This window comes from Triturus cristatus, chromosome 2_2, assembly GCF_964204655.1.
Source record: "Triturus cristatus chromosome 2_2, aTriCri1.1, whole genome shotgun sequence".
In the NCBI taxonomy this organism is placed as follows: Eukaryota; Metazoa; Chordata; class Amphibia; order Caudata; family Salamandridae; genus Triturus; species Triturus cristatus.
In genome coordinates, this window is record NC_140582.1 from 469,316,492 (window position 1) to 469,337,697 (window position 21,206).

General features: G+C 48.3%; 1 protein-coding gene across 3 annotated transcripts in view; it reads left to right on the forward strand.

Moving 5' to 3' along the window:
• The window catches only part of ANXA5 (annexin A5), a 980,312-nt gene that overhangs the window by 488,110 nt on the left and 470,996 nt on the right, over positions 1-21,206 (forward strand). For all 3 annotated transcript variants that reach the window (XM_085641572.1, XM_085641571.1, XM_085641573.1), the window contains exon 6: positions 18,275-18,365. In XM_085641572.1, the coding sequence (XP_085497698.1) occupies positions 18,275-18,365 (91 nt within the window). The remainder of the gene's footprint in view (positions 1-18,274; positions 18,366-21,206) is intronic.

Here is a 21,206-nt window from a genome sequence, read left to right on the forward strand (position 1 = left end):
CCATGCAGACGAAGAAATGGCCCGTATGAAAGCAGAGCTGGAGACCATGAAAGCTGTCGGGCTTGAAAAGAGGAAAGAGTTTCGACGCCGCAAGGGAAATGACAGGCGCAGTTACCAACAGAGGGTTCAAACCCCTCTGGCAAAAGAACCAGGACCAGCAAGGTCAAAAGAAACAGCAATACCAGTCCCGCAAGCCATCCAGGGGACGAGGTAACAACAGGCAGTCTAATGCTGGAAACAAAGCTCCGGGGAAGCAATGAGAAGCCGCTTCCTCCGATGCTGTCCACCGCTCCGGTGGGAGGAAGTGTTGCACATCATCTTCCAGAGTGGCAATCCATCACAAAGGACAAGTGGGTACTGAATATACTGCGTCATGGGTACTCGCTTCGTTTCAAAAGTCACCCCCCATCGATTCCTCCTGTCAATTCATCCCAGCATCTAAAGCAGCTCAGAGAAGAGGTAGCGACGCTACTACTCAAATCTCCAATAGAGAAAGTGCCCATAAACCAGAGAGGAAAGGGAGTTTACTCCAGATACTTTCTCATCCAAAAGAGGAGTGTGAAGGTAGAGTTCAGACCCATTTTAGACCTACGGATACTGAACAAGCACATAAGGGAAAAATTTCGCATGCTGGCGCTCCACCAAATATATCCTCTTCTCCGGATGGGCGATTGGATGTGTTCACTGGACCTTCAGGATGCATATTTCCATATTCCCATCCTAAGGAATCATCGAAAATTTCTCAGGTTTGTGGTAGGCAACTCTCACTATCAGTTCAAAGTCCTCCCTTTTGGCCTGAAGTCAGCTCCTCGAGTATTCACAAAATGCGTGGCAGTAGTAGCGGCTGCTCTGAGACGCGCAGGAGTCTTCGTCTATCCCTACCTAGACGACTGGCTAATAAAGGGCTCATCATCACAGAATGTGCGGTCACAGCTGTCGCTATGCCTGAGCTTATGTCGCAAGTTGGGTCTCAGAGTGAATGTCAAAAAGTCAAATTTTTCACCAACGCAGAGGATCCACTACCTGGGTGCAACTATAGACTCCGTAGTAGGAAAAGTGTTTCCTTCGGAGGAAAGACAGTCATCCATTATGCTAAAAGGCAGACCGATCATAACCAGCAATCTGTCGTCGGCAAGGCGAATCTCATCTCTGCTAGGGGCCATGGCATCCTGCATCTTCCTAGTGCCCAATGCCAGGCTAAGGATGCGTCCTCTCCAGCAAGATCTCGAGGACAAATGGGATCAAAGGAACTCCCTGTGGGAAGAAAAGGTTTGCCTCTCCTCTGCAGCCAAACAGTCAGTCAAGTGGTGGCTGAAGCCAAGGAATCTACAAGTGGGGATCCCCTTCCATCAAGAGCCCCCAATTCAGACCTTAATCACCGACGCATCCCTTCAGGGATGGGGTGCGCATTTTGGGACTCTGCAAACTCAGGGACGGTGGTCCAGCAGCGAGCAGTTGTACCACATCAACATGCTGGAGCTCAGGGCAGTCCACCTAGCCCTCAAAGCGTTCCTGCCTGCGATCACGACGAGTACCATTCTAGTACAGACGGACAATACCACCACAATGTACTACCTGAACAAGCAGGGGGGTACTCGATCCAGAACGCTCTCGCTGGAAGCTCAGTCCCTGTGGCACTGGATCCTAGCAAGGAACATCTCATTGAAAGCGGTGCACCTACCAGGAGAACTCAACGTGCAAGCAGACTTGCTCAGTCGGCATTTTCAAGAACCAGAGGACTGGGTAATCAACGACGAGGTGTTAGACATCTTCGAGGAATGGGGGCGCCCGCAAGTGGACCTCTTCGCGGACGAGCAAAACACAAAATGCCGAGGCTTCGCCTCAAGATACCATCGACCAGGATCCCTAGGGAATGCCCTTTTGATCAATTGGTCAATGACATTTGTGTACGCTTTTCCGCCTCTCCCACTAATTCCCAAGGTGGTGACCAAGCTACAGAATTCATCTGCCAAGATGATCCTCATAGCACCGGACTGGCCGAGGCAGTGGTGGTACACGGATCTCCTACACATGTCGATCCGCCCCCACAAGCGGCTGCCGTGCAGGCCGGACTTGTTATCCAAGATGCAGGGGAAGATTTACCATCCCAGCCTTCCCTCGCTGAGCTTAACAGCATGGCTCCTGAAGTCCTCCAGTATGGCCATCTGAACCTCCCTCAAGAGTGTATGTCCATACTGAAGGAAGCCAGGAGGCCTTCGACAAGACACTCCTACTTCTGTAAGTGGAAAAGATTTTATATATGGTGTGCTCAGCATCATTATGATCCCACTAAATGCCAGGAGGATGTAATTTTGCCCTATCTTCTACATTTAGCAAGGGCAGGGTTGAAATTTTCATCCATAAAGGTTCACCTAGCAGCCATAACAGCATACAGGCGTTCGCCTTCACAGCAGTCATTTTTTAAAGTGCAGGTAGTGAAGGATTTCTTGCAAGGACTCAAGAAAGTCTATCCCCCTGTTAGACCTCCCTCTCCTTCCTTGGAGCTAAACTTGGTTCTGTCGAAGCTCATGGGTTCGCCTTTTGAACCTATTCATAAGGCTACCCTACAGCACCTCACATGGAAGACAGCATTTTTAATAGCCATCACTTCAGCACGGAGGGTCAGTGAGATACAGGCCCTCTGTTCTAAAGAACCCTACACAATTTTTCATCTAAATAGGGTGGTGATGAGAACTCATCCTTCGTTTCTACCCAAGGTGGTATCGGAATTTCATGTAAACCAAGCCATCTCCTTACCAACCTTTTTTCCCAACCCCTCCTCTCCGGCAGAGAGGGCGTTGCGTTATCTAGATGTCAAAAGGGTCCTAAAATTCTACCTAGATAGGACTAAGAATGTCAGGAAATCTGATCAATTGTTTGTGAACTATGGGGTTGTCCGTATGGGCTTTGCTGCATCCAAACGTTCCATTGCTAGGTGGATTGTTTCAAGTATTACATTGGCCTACCAACTGGCTCAGAAACCATTGGGGGCGCGCCCTAAAGCGCATTCGACAAGAGGAAAAGCGGCTACCGCGGCTTTTCTCAATAATGTCCCACTCTCCGAGATCTGCAAGGCAGCCACTTGGAGGTCTGTCCACACTTTTACCAGGCATTATTGTCTGGATTCGGACACCAGAGCAGACACCCAAGTAGGACAAGCCTCCTTGAGGAATCTGTTCCATGCATAATCATTTTCATGATTCTCTTTCTCCATGGGTGATACAACCTTAGTTTCATTTGCCTGCTGGTGGAAGGGGAGCTTGCTACTCTAGTCAGTGCTTATGACTATTGATGAGGATCCCCTGGAAGAGAAGGGTAAGTTACTTACCTGTAATCCTAGTTACCCCAGTATTGGAACTTTCATAGATTCTCATGCTTTGTATCATTCCCCGTCGTCGGAATGGGAGCCTCGGTAACAAAAATATATATATATATATATACATATGTATAACCATAGAAACAAAAGAGAAAAATAGGCCTAGGCCTCATCTCATTTTGTAGTATATCACCCTCTTTGTGTAAAAGAGCCCAAACTTTTGCCAGTGCCAATCAGCACAGCCTCACCCTCTGGAACCTTCCTGAGAGAGCTCAGAGCCTCAGATTTTTCTACCGCACGTTGTGCTAGGGAGTCTCCACTGAGCTCTGCTCAGTTTTTCACAGAGTTACTTTTGGATATCTTTATTACCATCTTTTGAGACAGAATGTCAGAAAAGGAGAAGAAAGCTTTATTTAGGGCTTGTGCCTCTTGTGGGAAGAAGAGACTGTTTGTGGAAGACAGGCATGAGAACTGCATATACTGCCTGTACCCGGAACACAAGGCCACCGACTGTAAAATCTGTCGGACCTTCTCGACCAAGACCTTGAGAGACAGAGAGGGGCGCTTGCTGACGTGGCTGCAGAAGATAAAGACCAGGGAGGTCATTTCTTCGGATGAGGAAGGATCTATCTCTGGCACCTCCTCCAGGAGATCGAAGAAGAGGGGTAGGTCATCGCCCTCCACTTCTGCGGAACCCCCTCTCAAGGTTCCTCTCAAAGCCCCTCACGGGATCTCTGACAGGTCTGAGGAGGCTGGTCCCAAAAAATCTCCTCACGACAGTGTAAAGGAGAGGCAGGGACGGGCTACTATGGACATAGCCCCTAAGGACAATAAGGGGGTTGCTACATCTACCCCTCCGTCCCAGAAGGAGAAACCTGTAAAGAAACAGGCTGCAGAAACTCCTCAGTTGGTGCCACTGAAGAAACCGCGTCCGTGGACGCAGGCGGCAGCAGGTACGTCGACGACGATCTCCTCGATTAAGCCTATTTCCATGGGGTCGTCCACGAGACCGTCGACAATATCTACTTCGTCGACGGCGGTGTCGACGACGAGGACCACGTCGACGATGACGACGACGACGACGAGTTCGTCGACGAGACTGTCGACGGGTTCTCCGCCGACGATGAAACATACTACGTCGACGAAAAAGAAAGCTCCGTCGACGACTGCTCCGTCGACGACTGCTCCGGTGACGGCTGCCCCGTCGACGGCTGCTCCGTCGACGAGGATTACAGGACTGTCGGCGGCCTCATCGACGACGATTTCAGCTCCGTCGACGACAGTTGCCTTTCAGTCGTCGTCGAGTGCGTCGACATTGGAAATCCCGTTGCCATCGACTCCGTCGACGAGACCGCCGACGGGACCGTCGACGACGAGAAATTTGGATTTTTCAACCCAGAGATTAGTGATTACACTGGACATGACTTCCCCTAGGCGGGTCACGCCTTTGCCACCATCCATGCTTCTCGAGGACTCGGAGGAGGATGAGGAGGATGGGCAGTTTGGGGACGCATACAGCCTTTCAGACCTGAATGTCAAACAGCAGGACACAGATACGGAGGAGTTTTATGGCCCAGAGGGGCAGGAGGGGCACCAACAGGGATTACGCCCCCGCCCTCTAAGGCAGGACCTAATTGCCTTGCCAGTGGCTTTGGTGTCGGATTTGCAACAGATGCTGCAAGACTATAGATCTCGTTTTCCGACGTTGCCGGATCGCACTCCAGTGCGTCCTTCTCCTTTGGAAGTGCCACGTGACATACCAATGGACTTGCCACCTCTACCAAGAGAGGTACCTCGGTCCATTTCACCAGTGCTGCCCTTAGTGGTTCCCCAACCTTCAGGTACGGAACCTGCTGATGATGACGCGGACGATGGAGATACGGACGAAGACGACGAGGGACAGGTGATCCCTCTTACAGATCCAGGGGATCCAGATGGGGACCCTGATGATACACAGGATCCTGATGCTGTAGGCCGAGAGACAAATATATCGCCTCCGGTGGACATTGGTGGTTTCCATAATTTGATGGAACGGGCATCCAAGAGGTTTGGTTTGCCCTTTACGGTGGAGCAGTCCGACTGCTTCCTATATGACTTTAAAGCCCAATATAAGAAGTCTGTAAGATCAATTCCCATTATAGAACATGTCTGGGATGAGGGACTGAAGACAATGCAGAATCCAGCAACCGTCATTCCGGTTCTTCCCCGGCTGGAGAAGAAATACAAGGCACCAGAGGGCAGTCCTGCGTGTCTTCTAGGACAACCTAAGCCGGATTCTGTTATTTCACAAGCTGCTCAAAGTAAATCTAAGAATCCGTCCACTCCTTTAACCACGCCTCCAGATAAAGAAGGCAGAAGACTGGACAATGTGGGTAAAAGATTCTCCACCATGGCCAGCTTGTTGGTGCGGGCAGCTAATTCTCTGGCTATTCTGGGCAGATACGACCGCCAGATGTGGTGTGATATGGAACCATTCCTGGACCAGCTACCAGAAACTAGTCAAGACGAAGCCAGACAGGTGCTGATGGAGGGAGAACGATGCTCTTCGGAAGTCATCGACTGTGCGATGGACATTGCCTCAACTGCTTTCAGGGCTTTGGCGGGCTCAGCCGTCTTGCGCCGCCAAGGCTGGTTGAAGGCGACTTGGTTTCGCCAGGAGGTCCAGAATAAGATCTTGGACCTCCCCTTTGACGGAGAGATGCTTTTTGGAAAGCATGTGGATGACGCCCTCCAAGGCATTAAAAAGGACACCGATACAGCTAAGTCCTTAGGCTCTTTGACCTACCGCAAGGTGCCATTTAAGGGGGCACGTGGTAGGGGGTTTTCTAACTACAGAGGAAACCAACGACAGTATTCCTCTCAATCTGGACAGTCCTATAAAGGACAATATTCCAGCCAGCGCCAAGGACAGTCGGCGTCTTTCTCTCGGCAGTCCCAGAGAGGACGTCAGAATCGTCAGGGACGAGACAACGCCAAGAGGCAATAGCGGCCTCCTGGCTCTGGCTACTGTTCCTCCCCTGCCACAAACACCGGTCGGGGGCAGGATATCTTTTTGTCTGGACAGCTGGGTGCGTTTAACATCAGACCGGTGGGTCTTGAACATAGTTCAGAGTGGCCATACGTTGGAGTTCCAAGATCTTCCTCCAACAAGAGCTCCAGACGCCCGTGCAGCGAAACATCTCCGACTATTACATCTCGAAGCCCACCAGCTTTTCATCAAGGGGGCGATAGAGCCCGTGCCACTTTCACAAAGGGGCAAGGGGTTTTATTCCAGGTTCTTCCTGGTTCGGAAGACGGAGGATGCATGGCGTCCTATACTAGACCTCAGGGAGCTCAACACCTATCTCATCAAGCTCTCTTTCAGGATGGTCACACTCCAGGATATTCTAAGGCTGCTCAATCCAGGAGATTTTTTGGCGTCCCTGGATTTAGAGGATGCTTACTTTCATGTTCCGATCCACCCAGCTCACAGGCAATATCTACGCTTCACAGTAGGCAAGAGCCATTTCCAGTTCAAGGTGCTCCCGTTTGGCCTTCGGTCGGCACCCCGCATTTTCACGAAGATGCTGGCACCAGTCGCGGCTTTCCTGAGGAAGCAGTCCTTGGAAGTGTTCCCGTACTTGGACGACTGGCTCATCAAGGCTCCGTCGTTCAGGGCAACGTCTCAGGCTGTGTCAACTTGCATAAGATTGTTCGCCCATTTGGGTCTTCAGCTCAATGTGTCCAAGTCGGAACTGATACCCTCCAGGTCACGGAAGTTCCTTGGGGCAATTCTGGACACGAGACGATGCACGGCTCGTCCGTCAAAGGAGCGTCAGGGCAAACTGGCCGCTTCCGCTCGTCTACTACTGCACAAGAGACATGTATCGGTTCGTCAGTACAAGTCCTTGCTCGGATCAATCTCATCCTGCATACCTTTGATACCGCATTGCAGGCTACATATGCGTCCTCTACAGGAGGAGCTGGACAAACAGTGGCGTCAGGCAGAAGGATCGTTCAACGACAAAGTATGGATAACACCTGCCATGCGCACGGCTTGCGAATGGTGGCTGGTGAAGGAAAACATCGCAGGAGGATTAACGTTCCGAGTCCCTCCTTCTCCTATGGTGGTGACCACGGATGCTTCCCTAGAAGGGTGGGGAGCTGTCCTCCAGGAGCTTCAGGTCAGCGGTCACTGGAGTCCAGCAGACAGACTGCGCCACATCAATCTTTTGGAGCTGAGGGCCATTCACTTAGCCTTGCTGGCGTTCCTCCCCAGACTTCAGAACCGTGCAGTGCTGGTCCGGACAGACAACACTACGGCCATGCACTATATAAACAAGCAAGGGGGAACAAGATCACGGACGCTGTCCAAAGAAGCTCAGGTGATCTGGGAATTTGCCATCTCTCACGGGATCACTCTGCGAGCCGAGCACCTGGCGGGGTGTCTCAACATCACAGCGGATGCTCTAAGTCGGCAGACGAAGGTGACACACGAGTGGGAGCTGGATCAGGCCACTCTGGAGGCAGTGTTCAAGAAATGGGGTACTCCGACCATAGACCTCTTTGCGACCCCGGAGAACGCCAAGTGCCGGTTTTACGCAAGCAAGGTTCCCCAGCGAGGGTCTCTGGGGAATGCCCTTTCGATTGCTTGGTTCGGCGCATTTTGCTACGCCTTTCCTCCGATTCCCCTCATTCCTCGAGTTCTCAGGAAGGTCAGGGCAGAACCATGCAAAATGATCCTCATTGCTCCAGCATGGGCGCGGCAGTTCTGGTACTCGGAACTCCTTCTCTCCCAAGATCGCCAGATTCGCTTGCCACTGATTCCATCTCTGTTATCGAGAAATCAGGGGCAAGTCCTCCATCCGGATCCGGAGTCACTTCACTTGTCAGCGTGGCTCCTGAACACAGAGAATTCCGCCATCTGAATCTGTCTAAGGAATGCAGGGATGTTCTATCTCAGGCGCGGGCACCAAGCACTAATAAGACCTACAGGGCAAAGTGGAAGAGATTTTGCCTTTGGTGCCAGAGGAATAAACTCCATCCTTACAAATCCCGGCCACATCAGATTCTGCCCTACATCCTGTCTCTGGCTAAATCAGGTCTGGCGCACTCTTCGATCAAGGTGCATCTGGCTGCCTTATCCCGCTTTCGACGGAAGACATCGGGGCCATCTCTATGGTCTGCAAGAATTGTTAAGCAGTTCCTTAAGGGGTTATTTCGGATGTATCCTCCGGTCCGGCCACCTCCGCCTATCTGGCAACTTAACCTGGTACTGGCTCAACTGATGAAAGCGCCCTTTGAGCCGATTCACAAAAAGGACTTGAAGTTCCTATCTTGGAAACTGGCCCTTCTCCTAGCATTGACTTCGGCTAGGAGAGTTAGTGAACTCCAGGCTCTCTCTATAGTGGAGCCTTTTCTACAGTTCAAGAGGGATGTCATGATTTTGAGAACCAACCCAAAATTCATCCCGAAGGTGCCTTCGGAGTTTCATTTGAATGAACCCTTAATTTTGAACTCCTTTTTTCCGCGTCCTTCCACTCAAGCGGAACGAACATTGCATTCTTTGGATGTCCAAAGATGCCTGAAATTCTATCTGGAGCGCACACGCTCTTTCAGAAAGTCTACTCAACTATTTATCGCCTACAGTGCACCACGGAAGGGGTTACCGCTCGCCAAGAGTGGCATTTCCCGCTGGATCTCCAGTGCAATTCAGTACTGTCATCAGGCTGCGGGCAAACCTTTGGATAAAAGGGCCCGGGCGCATTCTACGAGAGCGATGGCGTCTTCAGTGGCTCTCTTTGCTGGAGTGGCGATTAAGGACATCTGCAGGGCAGCAACGTGGAGCAGTGTACACACCTTCACGAAGCACTACTGCCTGGAATCGGTGGGACGAGCTGACGCTGCGGTTGGTCAAGCAGTCCTCCGGAATCTTTTTCAATGAGAGGTGAGCTTTCCCTACAATCCCTCCATCCTGGTAAGCACATTTGGTTTCAGTAATGGTTGTTTTATCATGTGCACTGAGATGATTTTGTAAAGCCATGTAATTACCGAAATGTGCTTGTCGTGATCTACTGCTTGCTATTCTGATACAAAGCATGAGAATCTATGAAAGTTCCAATACTGGGGTAAGAAAACAAGTTACTTACCTGTAACTTTGGTTCCCCAGTATTGGTAACTTTCATAGATTCTCATGCGCCCACCCACCTCCCCTGGGAAAGCTCTGCCGGTTTACTAAGGTAGTGGCTGTTGGCACAACGGCTACGAAAATCTGAGGCTCTGAGCTCTCTCAGGAAGGTTCCAGAGGGTGAGGCTGTGCTGATTGGCCCTGGCAAAAGTTTGGGCTCTTTTACACAAAGAGGGTGATATACTACAAAATGAGATGAGGCCTAGGCCTATTTTTCTCTTTTGTTTCTATGGTTATACATATGTATATATATATATATTTTTGTTACCGAGGCTCCCATTCCGACGACGGGGAATGATACAAAGCATGAGAATCTATGAAAGTTACCAATACTGGGGAACCAAAGTTACAGGTAAGTAACTTGTTTTCTTCTCTTCCAGGGGTATCCTCATCAAAGTCATAAGCAACCCACCCACCTCCCCAGGCAAATGAGAAGAAGTGTATTATTCATTATGGAAAGGATATATCTTTGTGTTAAGGACTACGGTCTCGCAAAGAACAACTGACCTAACTGTCACCCCTGAGGCATGATGGGATATGGAAGTCAGGGCTGCCTTAAAGGCACGGTGCCAGTTTTTACCTGTTCAGGGCTTTTTAGTCTCTATGGTATTATATTGCAATGCAGCCTGCAGGCTGGCAATGTGTTGTACATCTGTGTGTTTCCACACTTTGTTCTATTTATTTTTTGCTTTCTCATGAGTGTTTACCTCATTAAAAAAAAAAAAAAAAAAAAAAGAGATTTAGGTGTATTGTTATACCTATATATATATATATATATATATATATATATATATATATATATATATATATATATATATATATATATATATATATATATATATATATATATATATATGTGTTATTGGATGTGTATATTTACATTGCCTAGCCTTTTATGGGAGCTGCATTTGCTTGGAAAAAATGATATATGTTTATACATATACAGAGCTGTATATATATGTGTTTTTACATATATAATTTTATTATTTCCGGGGTCCCCGCACATGGGCGGGAATATTCAGTGCTTATGACTTTGATGAGGATACCCCTGGAAGAGAACTAGGATTACAGGTAAGTAACTTACCCTTTCACGTAATGCAATAGAAATAGTTAAGACTGCCACTAAAGCTACCTTGTCATTGGTGATCAAGGCTGGGATTGGCCGAAACGCGTTCGATGGCGGTTTGACAATAAAAATGTTTGGCATTCACACATGGCGTCATCATACTTGTAAGAGGAATTGGAATAGATTTATATATGTGTGTATATATGTATGCAGGTGTGTATATATGTCTGTTTACACAGGGCTAGTCCTGGGATTTGTTAAACATGCATTGATATATGCGTGTGTATGTATATATGTGTGTGTGTGTATATGTGTGTATATATATATGTGTGTGTATTTAGGATTACAATTAACTAATTTATCCTTACTCAGTATAAAGAAAATGCAAGTCTAGAATTCTAGTCTGGTTGCATAACCATCCTAGTTTCTGTCCTCTGCTCTGTGCCCACTCAAGAGCTCTCAGGTAGCCTCACATATTTGTACAACAAGCCATGCGTCATGGTCCGACTGAGTATTGTGGATATTCTCAAGGGTGAAAGTTTAAGCAAAACCAGAGGGACTCTTAAGCTGGTGATCATGATCCTTTGTTCATGTGGTGAAGACCCACCAGTGTAGAGCAATATAATACACCTATTCTGACTAAGCAAGCCTAAGTAGAAACCAAGGGTCATCAGTATCTGATTGTTGTTCTTGGATGTTGATGTGGCCTTTAGAGTACTCCCAGAATTACTGCAGTTTATAAACTTTTTAAAACTATGCTTAAGGAGGTTCCTTGCAGTTTTCCAGTCGCCTCTTTGGCTATCCAAGTGCAAGGGTTTAGTTTCATCCTCTACTGGGTTCCCTCCTCCATCCCTCCCCCAGACACAGACCTGTGAGTTAAAAAGTTGTTTGATATCCTAGATCACTGATCCTGAGGCAATCTCATTTTTTTGTATCGCATATTGGCATCTGGGGTGAGTCACTATCTTAACCAGCGCAAGCCCACATGGGTGAGAATTTCACCCAGAAAGTCGCTTATCGGCACGTTCCCTCCAGTACTCCACTTTTGAGATGGATTACGTTTTCTCTGCATTAACGCGACAAAATGCCACAAACATTTATTATACTTAGTAGTTGTTCTGTAGTCTGCGCTGTTAGTTTCAGGGACATACTAGAACGCAATGTCCTTGCTTTCTTTTGTGCTTGTGGGAGACCACTGTTTTCCCGACTAAGTAAATCTATTTCTTTTGTAGGGGATTTCCATGTATAGTCATAAGCACTTCAATAGTCCCGCCCAAGTATGGGGACCCCGGAGCACTTCCTTAGATATATCCTCTTAAGTTGTCATCTTTAACCTTCCTTCGGGAAGGCCTGCATAGACACTTAAGAAATGGAAAGATCATAATGCAGCCCAACTAACTAGGCTATACTGGCCATTACTTCATCTTGAAGATGAAAAAGACAGCCAGCAACTTTGTTTTGCAATTTATGGAGTTTAATACATATAGAATACTCCCCTTCACTAAACTTTTTTTTTTTTCATGATTGAGATGAACGGGTAGGACAGAGAAACCCCCATAGGCTGCCATTATATGTCTGAAAATGGACATCGTGCCTTTAAGAGTCTCCAGAGACCACCAGTATCCCATGATGCACAGCCAGTGGCAGTTACTTCAGTTCTTTTTTCCGGCTCCTGTTAGCAGGACCCTGGAGCATTGAGCTGTACCTATTTGGTGTTTTTCATCAAAATTCTCTTCAGAATTTACATTTTTATAGTTTAACTCAACGTCTTTGGTCGGTCTTTTCCTCTTGCTGTCTTTTTCTGACAAATTTCAGTTTTTCTGACAAAATGCCTTCCCTTTTTGACTGAAAAACTGACTGGAAGAAAGAAGTCCAAATCAGACTCTCAGTGTGTATTCTTTGCCTGCCTGCTCCTCATGTTCCTGATGCTTGTCCCATATGTGAAACCTTTTCCAGGCGCACCCTGCGTTACAGGGAGAAGATTCGGCTGCAGGATGTGGAAGACAAAAGAAAACAGCAGTCAAAGTCCACAGGTGGGACTTGGAGAGGGTCAGTCCTCTACCAAAACCCTGTCTTCAGCCGCTGGGGGGCTCCCCAGACGAAGGGCTGAAAAACTACGCTGGTCCCGGTCGACGTCTAAGACTACGACGACATTGAGGTCAGGTATGGCTGTGATCTGTTCGCCATTGACTCAGGGCCCTGATTCGAAACTACATCGCTCCATGTCGAGGAGAAGATTGGCGAGGGAGGCGGAAGCAAGGGTGAGACCTTCTTTCACCTCAGCGGTTGCTGTCAAAGTCTGTCTCCTCACTCAACGTCGACACATCAGCGCAGATCGACATCGACTCGCCATCGTCGATCGGTGTCAAGGAGGCACCGCCGTTGGAGTCACCGATGGTCGGTATCGAAGAGTGACCGGTGGTTTATGCCGCCAAGTCCATCTCTGACTCGATCAACATTGACCCTGTTGATGTCGAGAGGAAGTTCTAGGTCGATTAAATGTTGAAGATCACCTTCGACAGGTAGATCGATGTCGAGAGGGAGATCTTGCAGTGAATCTATGGCTCCTTCCTCGCTTCCCTAATTTTCGAGACTCTCCAACAGAGACAAGCCTCTCATTCCTTGCTCCCTCTGGTGCCAGGCTTATTAAAACTGGTGAGTAAATTATTCTTGACGCCTTCTTCCATTAAATCGGCTCCTTCCAGGTTACAGAAGAAATATCGTCTGCTTGAGCAGGATCCCACATTCCTCTAGACGGACCCCACCCCAGATTCTCTTATTGTTGTGGCAGCTTAGAAACCGCATTCTACGGCTCCAACGTCCACAGTTCCACCTAATAAGGAGAGCCTTGAGATTTGGTATGTCATTCAACATTTCCTGGCAGAGTGGCAAACAAAATAACACAGGAGAATTGGGTTCTGAATATTGTTCGCAATGGATACTCGCTCCGTTTCATCAGCCCTCCTCCATCGATCCCTTTAACACACTCACGATACCAACTGTGCCAATTATAATTGGAGGCCGACACTCTTGCAAGAAAAAGGCTATAGAGCCAGTTCCTCTTTTACAACAGGGAACACGACTGTATTCAAGGTTCTTTCTGGTCCGAAAGAAAGACCAGAACGAGTTCAGACCCATTCTCGATTTAAGACACGCAAACAAATGGATTCAGGGAGAGAGAAATTCAGAATGTTAACGTTGCATCAAATCTACCCTCAAATTCATCGGGGGGATTGGTTATGCGCAATAGTTCTGCAAGACGCATACTTCTACGTTCCCATAGTAAGGAAGCATTGCAAGTTCCTGAGTTTCACAGTAGAGAACAACCACTATAAATACGGTCTATTCCCATTTGGCCTGAAATCAGCTCCCAGGACCTTTTCAAAGTGCATGGCAGTATTTGCTGCCTATCTGAGGAAGCACAGGGTGTTAGTCTACCTGTACTTGGACAACTGGCTGATCAAAGCATCCACGTGTCAGGAGGCTCAACTACACTTCAATTGTACTTCCGATCTTCTCCTTCGTTTGGGTCTTCACATCAATCAGACGAAGTCGGTATCGAAACCTGTCCAGTGTCTTCAATATCTGGGAGCAACCATTGATACTCGCACGGTAAACGTGTATCCTTCGGAGGAGAGGCACTTATCGATCCTTCGGAAGGCTCTGGCTCTCGTGACCATGTCTTTACAAACGGTGAGGAAGATTTCCTCTCTTCTGGACTCCATGGCATCCTGGAGCTTCCGCACTCCAAATGCACGTCTCCACATGAGACCCTTGCAAGAATGTCTGGAGGATCAATGGTACCTGAGATTGGGAGGACAGTATTCAGCGGTCACAACATGCCCCCCAGTCCATCATATGGTGGTGTTCTCCCCGCAATCTCCTACGAGGGATTCCCTTCCACACGGAGATACAGACGCAAACCATAGTAACAGATGCTTATCTCCTCGGTTGGGGTGTACACACAGACCACCTTCAAATTCAAGGCAAGTGGTCCACAAAGGAATCCACATACCACATCAATTTACTAGAGCTACAAGTGGTTCATTTGGCTCTGAAAGCCTTTCAGCCATCATTCCGCACCAGCTCCCTGCTTGTCCAGACGGTCAATACGACAACAATGTTGTACCTCAACAAGCAGGGGAGCTCGAGATCCCGTCTGTTATCTCAGGAAGCCCACACCATCTTGAAATGGCTCTTAGCCAGAAATCTGACCATCACAGCAACTCGCCTCCCAGGTGTTCAAAATGCTCAGGCCGACGCTCTAAGCAGACTCCTTCAGGAAAACCACGAATGGGTCTTAAACGACGATGTGGTGCGAGATATCTTCAGAAGATGGGCTACTCCAGAGGTTGATTGGTTTGCCACCGCAGAAAATAACAAATACCAAAACTTCGCCTCGAGGTTCTTCCAACCGAGAACTCTGGGGAAAGTCCTGCGGATAAACTGGTTAGGTAGATTTCCCTACTTCTTTCATCCGATACCCCTGATCCCGGCAGTCCTCATCAAGCTCTCGCAGTCACGGGCCAAGATGATACTCATTGCTTCGGAGTGCCCGCGTCAGTGGTCTCTCCTTCTGCATCTCAAACTTCCATGCCAGGCAGACCTTCTCACGAAATTCGTAGGGCCGATCGTGCACCCCAATCTCTCGTCATTGAATTTGGCGACATGGCTCCTGAGTTAGTGCAGTATGGACATTTGAATTTGCCTCAGGACTGCATGGAAATACTTGAAGCTAAAAGGCCATCCACATGCACCTCTTATACATATAAATGGAAAAGATTCTGTATCTGGTGTTCATCGAAGAATGAAGATCTGACTTCCTGCCAGGAAGATGTTATCCTTCCATACTTGCTACATTTAGCATAATCTGGCCTTCAATTTTTTTCCATTAAAGTGCACCTAGCAGCTTTGATTCTCACAGGAAATGCCCTTCACAAACTTTCTTTTTTTAAATCCTGATCATTAGAGATTTTCTATAAGGTCTGAAGAAAGTGTTTCCTCCTGTCAGATGTCCTCCTCATTGGGAGCTTAATGTAGTCCTTTCTCGACTAATGCAGGAGCCTTTTGAACCCATTCATAGGGCTACTCTCCCGCATCTGTCTAGGAAGACCGCTTTCCTTCTGGCTCTCACTTCTGCCCGCAGAGTTAGCAAACTCCAGGCACTTTGTTGCCAAGAACCATACACTGTCTTCCATTCCTCTAAGGTGGTTGAGGACGCATCTGAAATACCTCCCTAAAGTAATTTCGGATTTCCACCTGAATCAAACTATTTCTCTACCTACTTGGCTTCATTCCCTAGATGTCAGGAGGGTTTTGAAGTTTTATTGGGACAAAACGAAGGATATTAGAAGATCAGAAAAGGTATTTGTAAACTATGGCTCTATCCATACAGGTCTAGCTGCCCGATCGATTGTTTCATGTATTCTGCTTTACTACCAGAAATCCAACAAGACTGTTAGTAAGCCTAGGGCTCACTCTACCAGAGGAAAAGCTGCTGCTGCTTTATTTCGGAATATACCCATTTCCGAGATCTGTAAGGCTGCTACCTGGAAGTCAGTCCATACATTCACGAAACACTACTGCCTGGACACTGATGCCAAGGCAGATGCTCAGGTTGGACCGGCTTCCCTTCGGAATCTGTTTGCCTAAACTGAAATGTCACTTCTCTGTTTCTTCCACCGCATGTGTGTTTATGGGATGGGCTTGCTAGTCTAGTGCTTATGACTATACACGGAAATCCTCTACAAGAGAAGGAATAGTTTCTTACCTTTAACTCCAGTTCTCTTGTAGGGGTATTTCAGTGATCAGTCATAAGCAACCCTCCCTCCTCCCCGTTGGAACTCCATAAAATGCAAAAGTTTATGTTGCTGGCTCTTTTTTTCACTTCAAGATGAAGTAATGGCCAGTGTAGCCTAGTTAGTTAGGCTGCATTATTGTCTTTCTATCTCTTAAGTGTCTATGCAGGCCTTCCCGAAGAATGGCGAAATATGATCACTTGAGATGTATCTAAGGAAGTGCCCCAGGGTCCCCACACGTGGGCGGGACTATTCAAGTGCTTATGACTTACCACGGTAATACCCCTACAAGAGAACTGTAGTTACAGGTAAGAAACTATTCCTTTTGTGCCTCTCATGCAGAACGAAATAAGGCTGGTGTTTTATTTAAACAGTGCCTGTTTTAAATTAAGGCGAGGGGCACTTCACCCTGGAGGTATCGTGGATGCTGCATAGGGCTGTGAATGAGATGCAGCTCTGTAGACCCCGACATACATTTTAAGAAGGAAGATGGCTGCGCTGGCAGAGCTGTAGGCCTGCACGCACAGAGTGCATTTGGTAATGCATTGAGGCTGGCTTCCTGAGACATTTCACCAAGGTATGTGGTTAGATGATTCCAACTGGGTCTGGTAGAAGTGTACTCCCACCATGCTTTCACTAGTGTAGCAGTATTATTGATAGGAATAATATTAGGCATAATCAACATGGTTGAATTATTTATAATTTTCATTATACTAATATGTGCGTCATGACCTAGTCCTGTCTTGTGGTGATGCTGCCTTGTTAGACCAGGAGAGGTGCACCATATGCTACCCTCGGAGTAGTAGAGGGCGCTACTGCCCTTAGCTGGAGTTAAGTGACACAAGCACAGTGGTGGCAGCATATCTGTTTTGTTTAGTTACCAATAGTATTGGCAGGTCTCTTTACCTGTGCCACTGGAATGGTAACCATCAGACCACTTGTGTAAAATTCTGTGGCTGTATACTTAACTCTCCCTCTGCCTGCATAGATTGTGTGTAGGGCTGGACAGCTCACATAAATGGTCTGCGTGCTGGGAGGTGGGTGTGCCTGTGGATGATTCTATTTTGGAAAAGCAGGTCCTGGAGAGGTTAGTGGAGGTGAGGACTGCATCCCTCAGAGATGTGGATTTCTAACACTCCTAAGGGCTGGGGTGGGAACACTCACTGGAGGAAGGGTAAGCAGACCTTTGTGCACATGAAAAGGTCTCCTTGATTTCAGAAAATGTTACTGATCAGTTGGGGCTTGGTGCTTGTCAGGGAGATGGTGCGACTGATCAGGATGGCACTGTGGATGAGGAAATCTTGTTGAAGAGAAAGGTTTAGGGCTTTGAAGCTTTGAGACCTATTGTAGTGCAGGCGGACAGCCAGGTTTGATCCCCGATTACTTCATTGGCCTATGTTGTGGAGCCATTCCTTCTGCGGCAGACTGTCCCTTTTTACAAAGGACAGGGCAGAGGAGAGAGCACTTCCAAGGATCTGGCACCCAGAGTCCAGATTTCAAGGACTCTAAAACATGTGTGTCTGGACTTGGTCTTTAAGGACGTGAGCCTGAAAACTACATTTTGTTCAACTGCACTCACTGTTCATAAAGAGAAAGATGGTTGCCAAGACTTTGAGCGGCTGCAGCCACGAATGGATGTCTGTCAGTCTCTGAGCTGGGTGAGAGGCCATCACCAAGGAAGATGGGACTGTCATGTTTTTGCGTGCGGAGACTCCTCAGTCGTAAATATTCTACTCTTAAAATACCACTGTGAATAGCAAACAATTGTAAAATGTTACAAAATTGTAAGGTTACCTTTGTGAATCAAACTGTAAGTGGATTGGTTTTCCTGAGGGTTTGTTGAGTTGATTGTGTATACTAAACATTCTTTTTAATAAAGTTTGCTGGGCTGTGGTTCTCTCATATAATATAACATCACTCCTTTTTAGGGACTCGGGACAAGTGAGCATGTAATAATTGAAATTATGGCCTCAAGAACCGCTGCAGAGGTGAAACACATCAAAGAAACATATAAAAAAGGTATGCTTTTAATCTCATCTCAACGAAAGATTTTCTGCTGTGAATAAACCTTCTGCTTACCCGGTTCTTGTGGGAGACCTAAAAAGTTGCACTCTTCAAGAGTCAATCAGTCATGGGGTTGGTAAAGTGAAACTACTCAGCTAAAGGGTCTCAAGGCGCTGAGGAGGCGCAACTCATGGATGCTCTCTCTGATTCCTCCAAGAGCCAGGTCTTGAGGTCCTTCATGAATTTGGAGAGTGTGGGTGTCTGTCGGGGGTGGAGGGGGAGGGTGTTCCATGCCCTGGCTGCGAGGAAGGAGAAGGAACGTCCTCCTGTTCTGGTTTTCTTCATGCCCGACACCGTAGCAAGGGAGAGCTGGGCTGAGCAGAGGGATCTTTGGGGTGCAGGGAACAAGAGGCAGTGGTTCAGGTAGGCAGGTCCGGTGTTGTATAGGGCAGTGTGGGCGTGGAGCTTGAAGGTGATTCAATGTAGTGTCTGCAGGTGTGAGGTGATGTGGTAGTGGCGAGGTAGGTTGAGGACTAGTCTTGCGGAGGCGTTCTGGACGTTCTGGAATTTGCAGGTGAGGTTCTTGTTTATCCCGGCTTGGAATGTGTTGCCGTAGTCCAGTCTGCTGCTGATGAGGGTGTGGGTGACGGTTTTCCTGTGCTAGAGAGGAATCAAATTGGAGGTCTTATGTAGGAGATGTTGTGTGTGGAAAGAGTTGGAGGAGACTGCGTTGATTTGGCGGTTCATTTTGAGTTTGGAGTCTAGGATGATTCTTAGGTTGCGTACGTGGTCAGTGGTGGAGGGGGGTGGTGGACGGGTTCCCGAGGGCAGGGGGCCACCAGGTGTCGTTCCAGGCATCTGGGTGTGGGCCCATGATAAGTACTTCAGTTTTGTCTCTGTAGATTTGAAGGCAGTTGTTCATCCACCTGGCGACCGCTTCCATTCGTTCTTTGACGTTGTTTGGAGATGTTGGGTTCGTTGGATAGTGAGAGGATGAGTTGTGTGTCGTCTGCGTAGGATACAATGTTCAGTCTGGGGGATCTGACGATCGGTGCAAGCGGGGCCATGTGGACGTTGAACAATGTGGGGCTGATGGAGGATCCTTTGGGAATTCCACAGGTGGTCGGTGTGGGATCCAAGAGGAAGGGTAGAAGTCCGACCGCTAGGTTCTGCCGGATCCAGTTTAGGGCCTAATGCCATATTCCTGCGTTGTCTAGTCTCCAGGATAGGGTGAGGTACAGTATCGAAGGCTGCTGAGAGGTCCAGGAGGATGAGGGCTACAGTCTCTCCTCTGTTGAAGAGGAAACGGATGTAGTCTGTCGTGGCGAGGAGGCCAGTTTCGGTGCTGTGGTTTTTCCTGAAACCGGATTGGGAGGTATCGAGGATGTTTCACTCTATGAAGGAGGCGAGCTGGCTTTTGACTGCTTTTTCTATTACTTTCGGGGGTACAGGAGTAAGGAGATAGGTCTGAAAGGTTTGGAAGCCTGTCTGGTCCGCCGAGGGTTTTATCAGGAGAGGGTTGATCTCGGCATGTTTCCAGTCGTTGAAGGAAGCGGTTTCCAAGGAGCAGTTGATGATTCGTCGAAGCTTGGGGGCGATTATGTCGGCGGTTTTAGTAGATGTGGTGGGGGCAGGGGTCTATGGGGGCCCAGAGTGGACTGACTTCATGGTCTTCAGGGTGTCATCGATGGAGAGGGCAGTCCAGCTGTTGAGTGTAGGCTGCATGGTGTTTGGGATGGTGGGTGTGGGTTCTGCATGTAGGTTGTCATCGAAGTGGTCATTGATGTTGCTGATTTTGTGGCGAAGAAGGCGCTGAGTCTGTCGCAGAGGTCGGGGTGGGGGGATGTTGATTGTCTCACTTTTGATGCCAAAGTTCCTTACTGTTGTGTGCATGGGCAGAGATTCTGTCCTGGAGTGCTTTCATCCTTGTGTTACTGATGAGCTTGTGGTGGGCTGGGTGGCTGCATTGAAGTTGTCAAGGTCTGCTGTGGTTTTGGTGTTCTTCCATATCTTTTCGAGGAGGCTGCAGGTTTGTCTCGATTCCGAGTTCGACGGAGAACTATCTGGCTCTCTTGGTGTGGGGGTTGGTGGTTTTCTTGAGGGGGGTGATGGTGTTTGCACAGTCAGTGAGCCAATTGTGCAGGGTTTGGGCAGCGGCAGTTGGGTGGTCGTCCATGGTTGGAGTGGAGCTGCTGAGGGAGGCGGTGAGCTGGTTGTCGGGGATCCTTTTCCTATTCCTGCGTTGGAGCTTGTGTGGACTTATGCGGGTTATGTTGGTTTTGAAGGTGAAGTGGACGCAACACTGGTCCAGCCATGGGAGTTCGGAGGTGTGGCTGAAGATGGTGTTTCCTGCTGTGAAGATTAGGTAGAGGGTATGTCCTGCTGAGTGCGTGGCTTCTGGTACGATCTGTTTAAGTCCGATGTTGAGGAGGTTGTCCAGGAAGGAGGGGGAGTTGGGGTCTTGGAGGTTGTTGAGGTGGAAGTTGAGGCCTCCCAGCAAGGTGTAGTCAGTGGAGATGATGGCTTGCGGGATGATGTCGGTAATGGAGTCGGCTGAAGGTGCTCGGGGTGGGAGGCCTGTAGATGAGGGTTCCTCAGAGGATGGAGGTTAGGTTGGTCTGTATCTTGAAGTGGAGGTGTTCCATCAGGTCTGTGGGGCCAGTCTGTGTGGGTTCTCAGTCGGAGATTGGATTTGTGAATGATGGCGAAGCCTCCTCTGGGGCGGTTTGGGCGGTCCTTCCTGTTGAAGTTGTAGCTTTAGGGGATGGCGATTGCGATGTCTGATCCTGAGGTGGCGTTCGTCCAGGTTTCTGTGAGGAAGGCGCTTTTGAGGATGTCCCAGATTTATCCATTATT